The sequence below is a fragment of the Sinocyclocheilus rhinocerous genome, unplaced genomic scaffold, assembly GCF_001515625.1.
Source record: "Sinocyclocheilus rhinocerous isolate Xijiao unplaced genomic scaffold, SAMN03320098_v1.1 scaffold2531, whole genome shotgun sequence".
NCBI lineage: Eukaryota > Metazoa > Chordata > Actinopteri > Cypriniformes > Cyprinidae > Sinocyclocheilus > Sinocyclocheilus rhinocerous.
Genome location: NW_015661073.1, coordinates 173,032 through 178,978, shown reverse-complemented (window position 1 = coordinate 178,978; position 5,947 = coordinate 173,032). Strand labels below are relative to the sequence as shown.

At 41.9% G+C, this 5,947-nt stretch overlaps 1 protein-coding gene across 1 annotated transcript in view; it reads left to right on the top strand.

Moving 5' to 3' along the window:
• Positions 1-117: 117 nt before the first annotated feature.
• Positions 118-5,947, top strand: part of snx2 (sorting nexin 2) — a 15,182-nt gene continuing 9,352 nt past the window's right edge. Inside the window, exons 1-6 of the mRNA XM_016535746.1 lie at positions 118-341; positions 3,935-4,037; positions 4,791-4,918; positions 5,035-5,104; positions 5,622-5,665; positions 5,746-5,887. Coding sequence (XP_016391232.1) covers positions 249-341; positions 3,935-4,037; positions 4,791-4,918; positions 5,035-5,104; positions 5,622-5,665; positions 5,746-5,887 — 580 coding nt within the window. The 5' untranslated portion in view covers positions 118-248. The remainder of the gene's footprint in view (positions 342-3,934; positions 4,038-4,790; positions 4,919-5,034; positions 5,105-5,621; positions 5,666-5,745; positions 5,888-5,947) is intronic.

Below are 5,947 nucleotides of genomic sequence, written 5' to 3'. Positions count from 1 at the left end.
GGTGTGTGTGTGTGTGTGTGTGTGTGTGTGTGTGTGAGTGAGTGTGAGTGAGTGTGTGAGTGAGTGAGTGTGTGTGTGTTTGTGTGTGTGCATGAGTGAGTGTGTGTGTTGTTTTTGTGGGCGTTCTGCGCTGTGAGGGCGGAGCATGAGCTGCATGAAGCTCTTTTGTCATGAGAATGAGTCACATGACTGGCTTCATCACACACTCATTCTCTGACTGAGACTTTATTCGGCTGTTATTTTTAAAGATGGCGGAGGAGAGGGAGCCTCCACCGCTGCCCGGTGTCCCGGAGCCGCAGGACGCGGAGGATCTGTTCGTCAGCGCCGCGAGCGCGATGGAGGTGAGATTAAAGCTGCGCGCGAGCATCGCGTTCACGGATCGACACGCCCTTCTGCTCGCAGACTCTAATCAATATTCATAATCAGCGGCGTATTTCCATCTGATTCTGACAGATTTCATTGAATTTCATGAGCGAGTAGAGATGCCGAGCGCGCATGCGCAGCACGGGTTCCTTCTGCACATCAACGCTGCGTCGCGTCTGCGCAGAAACTCCGAAACAATCATCAGTTATTATCATAATATTATAATAATATTAGACTCATTTTCAGGAATTGCAAACTAAGATAATAACGCGAGGAAGCCATAATAAGAGTTAAACTCATGCGAATGACTATAAATCTAACAGTTTCTCACCAACAAATAATATTAATGTTATTTTGACATTTGCCCAAGTATGTCACGTGTTATTTGAAAAACCATGATATTCTGTGAACTGCATAAACACCACTGATGGAGGTGAGATTAAAGCTGCGCGCGAGCATCGCGTTCACGGATCGACACGCCCTTCTGCTCGCAGACTCTAATCAATATTCATAATCAGCGGCGTATTTCCATCTGATTCTGACAGATTTCATTGAATTTCATGAGCGAGTAGAGATGCCGAGCGCGCATGCGCAGCACGGGTTCCTTCTGCACATCAACGCTGCGTCGCGTCTGCGCAGAAACTCCGAAACAATCATCAGTTATTATCATAATATTATAATAATATTAGACTCATTTTCAGGAATTGCAAACTAAGATAATAACGCGAGGAAGCCATAATAAGAGTTAAACTCATGCGAATGACTATAAATCTAACAGTTTCTCACCAACAAATAATATTAATGTTATTTTGACATTTGCCCAAGTATGTCACGTGTTATTTTAAAAACCATATTCTGTGAACTGCATAAACACCACTGAACAGCAGTGTGCTAATCACTCAATATTAGACAGATATCAGCATACCTCCCCAGATAATTAATCAGAAATGTTTAAATATGCAAATGATGCATTATCTAATTAAATTTGCATATATTTCCAGCACATAAATCTGAACATTAGATGAATCCAGGTTCATATTAGAGTTAAAGGTTTTTGGGTTTCTCTCTTTATCGCTCCATAAATCAGAAAATACTGTCAGCAGACAGAACGCAAACACATTTTCACCATGTTTTCAGGAGTAAAATGTTGTATAAATCAGTGTGAATGAAATATGAACAAACCTTCAGAATATAGAGAGGAATAAAACTGTAAGAGAATAAACTCTTTAAAGGTTGAAATCTACAGACGCAAATAGATAATGTGCAATAAAACAAACACTTAAAAGTGTATTTTGCATGTTTTCTTCAGCAAAATCTGAGCAGTGCATGAAAACACAATGTTTCGTCTGTAGCGTCTCGCTTAGCAATGAATGTAAGGAAATATCCTTCATAAGCGTCAGTGCAGATCTGCTCATTTACAGCCGATCAGCAGATTCTGAGACCCTTCACACTTCCTGAGCTTCTGGTCACGAGTTTGTCACGTTTATGACGTGTGTGTGTGTGTGTGTGTGAGTGAGTGAGAGTGTGTGTGTGTATGTGTGTGAGAGAGAGTGTGTGTGTGTGAGAGAGAGTGTATGTGTGTGTGAGAGAGTGTGTGTGTGTATGTGTGTGAGAGAGAGTGTGTGTGTGTGAGAGAGAGTGTATGTGTGTGTGAGAGAGTGTGTGTGTGTATGTGTGTGAGAGAGAGTGTGTGTGTGTGAGAGAGAGTGTATGTGTGTGTGAGAGAGTGTGTGTGTGTATGTGTGTGAGAGAGAGTGTGTGTGTGTGAGAGAGAGTGTATGTGTGTGTGAGAGAGTGTGTGTGTGTATGTGTGTGAGAGAGAGTGTGTGTGTGTGAGAGAGAGTGTATGTGTGTGTGAGAGAGTGTGTGTGTGTATGTGTGTGAGAGAGAGTGTGTGTGTGTGAGAGAGAGTGTATGTGTGTGTGAGAGAGTGTGTGTGTGTATGTGTGTGAGAGAGAGTGTGTGTGTGTGAGAGAGAGTGTATGTGTGTGTGAGAGAGTGTGTGTGTGTATGTGTGTGAGAGAGAGTGTGTGTGTGTGAGAGAGAGTGTATGTGTGTGTGAGAGAGTGTGTGTGTGTATGTGTGTGAGAGAGAGTGTGTGTGTGTGAGAGAGAGTGTATGTGTGTGTGAGAGAGTGTGTGTGTGTATGTGTGTGAGAGAGAGTGTGTGTGTGTGAGAGAGAGTGTATGTGTGTGTGAGAGAGTGTGTGTGTGTATGTGTGTGAGAGAGAGTGTGTGTGTGTGAGAGAGAGTGTATGTGTGTGTGAGAGAGTGTGTGTGTGTATGTGTGTGAGAGAGAGTGTGTGTGTGTGAGAGAGAGTGTATGTGTGTGTGAGAGAGTGTGTGTGTGTATGTGTGTGAGAGAGAGTGTGTGTGTGTGAGAGAGAGTGTATGTGTGTGTGAGAGAGTGTGTGTGTGTATGTGTGTGAGAGAGAGTGTGTGTGTGTGAGAGAGAGTGTATGTGTGTGTGAGAGAGTGTGTGTGTGTATGTGTGTGAGAGAGAGTGTGTGTGTGTGAGAGAGAGTGTATGTGTGTGTGAGAGAGTGTGTGTGTGTATGTGTGTGAGAGAGAGTGTGTGTGTGTGAGAGAGAGTGTATGTGTGTGTGAGAGAGTGTGTGTGTGTATGTGTGTGAGAGAGAGTGTGTGTGTGTGAGAGAGAGTGTATGTGTGTGTGAGAGAGTGTGTGTGTGTATGTGTGTGAGAGAGAGTGTGTGTGTGTGAGAGAGAGTGTATGTGTGTGTGAGAGAGTGTGTGTGTGTATGTGTGTGAGAGAGAGTGTGTGTGTGTGAGAGAGAGTGTATGTGTGTGTGAGAGAGTGTGTGTGTGTATGTGTGTGAGAGAGAGTGTGTGTGTGTGAGAGAGAGTGTATGTGTGTGTGAGAGAGTGTGTGTGTGTATGTGTGTGAGAGAGAGTGTGTGTGTGTGAGAGAGAGTGTATGTGTGTGTGAGAGAGTGTGTGTGTGTATGTGTGTGAGAGAGAGTGTGTGTGTGTGAGAGAGAGTGTATGTGTGTGTGAGAGAGTGTGTGTGTGTATGTGTGTGAGAGAGAGTGTGTGTGTGTGAGAGAGAGTGTGTGAGTGTGTGTGTGAGTGTGTGTGAGAGAGTGTGTGTGTGAGTGTGTGTGTGTGTGTATGTGTGTGTGTGAGTGTGTGTGAACATTAACTTTAATGAGCTGCTGAAGCGTGTGATGTGAAGAGAGCGAGAGTCATATTAACTGGCTTAACGCAGCTCATGATCATTTGTTGGCTGTTTTAGCTTCTCTAGATCTACTGAAGAAAGTAAAAAGAAAACATTTCATTAAAAGGCTTATAATAATTATATATATTATAATTATTCTACAATATATATTATCATATTATATTTAATCTAATAATATATATTTTTTAATATGAAGTGGGAAATGAGCTTCAGTTTTCAGGGTGGAATTCTCAGGGTATTATTGTTAGATTTAGATGATTTACAGATTTATTATTATTAGTCCTTCTTGTGATCTGCTGACTGGGTTTGGTTTGAATGTTTGTGCTGTAAAGCATCCTTCGCTTGGTTCATCTCTGGCCTGTTGTTGTTTCTGCAGGATGCTGAACGGAGTTTGTCTCCAGAAGACATCAGCAGCAGCTCTAACGGACCCAAAGCCGAGCCCATGCTGCTGGACCACGACCCCGACGACCTCTTCGCTGGTGTGTGATTCGTCAGTCTCGGAGTTTGTGAATATGACGGTTCAAATGAACCATTTACGTGTTCAGAATGTGGAGCTTCAGGATTGGACCGTTTTGAGAACGTTCCGTTTCTATTGGCTCGCAGAACACTACTGCTCAAGCGTATTTATTTATTTTTTTAATGAAAGAAATCAGAAAACAGCTGTTTTACATTAGAATAATATTTCACAATTTTACTGTATTTTTAATAAAATAAATGCAGCCTTGGTGAGTGGAAGAGACTTTATTGAAAAACAATAAAAAATCTCACGACCCCAAACTTTTAAACTGCGTAGTAAACGGCGCATTATAAAGCGGATAGTTCCGGTGCTTGATTCTGATTGGCTGAGCCGCGTTCGAAGCTGTTGTAAATTACTCTACAAAGTAACATACACCTTTGTTTATGTTTGTGTGTTGCTCGGCAACCACTTTGTAGCAACCACAACTGTTTCTGAGGAGCTACATTGTTTGGTGGAAGAATACTGTTTTTATTAATATCATTACACTTTATTTGCTCTGTTTTATTTTGTGAAACCTTACTACGTATATGGAATAACCGTTTTATAAAAGCAATAATCCCCGTGAAGCCGTGGTTTACAGTGAATTTATAACAGCTAAGGGGTGTTGTTAGGTACGAAGCGAAGTGTTTATTGCATAACAACTCACACTTTGTTAATAATCAACTGAACTGAGCATCTGTGCATGATTTGTTTTCACATTATCTCTCTCTTTCAGAAGCGACAGAGGAAGTGTCTCTGGACAGTCCAGAGCGGCAGATGATCCTGTCAGACGGACCGTCTCCCGCCATCACACCCGTCACGATTAACCCCAGAGCAGACGTGTTCGACCGCTCGCCGGACCAGGTGAAGCGCCGTGTGCAGTCATGTGCTTTACTGTGATCTCGTATCTGAGAGATGATGATACACACACTCACTGAGTCTCATTCGTTTCTCACGTTCACTGGACTCTTCCTCTCTAGGATGAAGATGAAGAGGAAAACAGGGACACGTTTGACATCCAGATCTCCGTTTCTGACCCTGAGAAAGTTGGTAAGGTGTTTGAGGATGAACTGTGAATCGATAGACCTTTTCAAATGTTATCAGGTGCAGGATTCGCGACTACAGCACCGGAAAATAAATGAAACTCTTTTAGCATTTGTCCTTTTTCTAAACACAAACCGGTCTTTTTGGTGAGAAATCATTTTCTGTGTTGACATGTTTTGCCCCAAAATATCAGTCAGAGTGAATGTTGATGATGAACACGCTTTTCCAGAGCTCCTGGGAAAAATAAATAAATATATATATATATATATATGTGTGTGTGTGTTTAGCCCTACTTTTTAAATTAATTAATTAATTAATTTACTTATTTATTTATTTACCCAGAGCTCCTGAATTTTTTTTAAATATATTTATATATATATTTCTGTTTAGCACTACTTTTTAATTTAATTAATTAATTAATTAATAAATTTATTTTTGCCCAGAGCTTTTGGAAACCACAATTCCTTGTGTATTTGTGCACACATGCCGATTCTGATTGTGATTAATTTCTTTGTTTTTCTAGGTGACGGCATGAATGCGTACATGGCCTATAAAGTGACGACCAAAGTAAGAAAAGCTTTAGGTTCTGTTCTGAGATGTTGTGGATCTCCTGGAGGACGTGTGTGACTCTCTTTCTCTGTTTGCAGACCAGTCTGTCCATATTCAGCAGAGACGAGGTCTGCGTCAAGAGGCGCTTCAGCGATTTTCTGGGTTTGCACAGTAAATTAGCCTCCAAGTACATGCACATCGGCTACATCGTTCCTCCTGCTCCTGAGAAGAGCATTGTGGGTGAGTCCATGCACAGATCATCAGAGACGTGTTCTGATGGCGTCAGATCAATGATGAGCT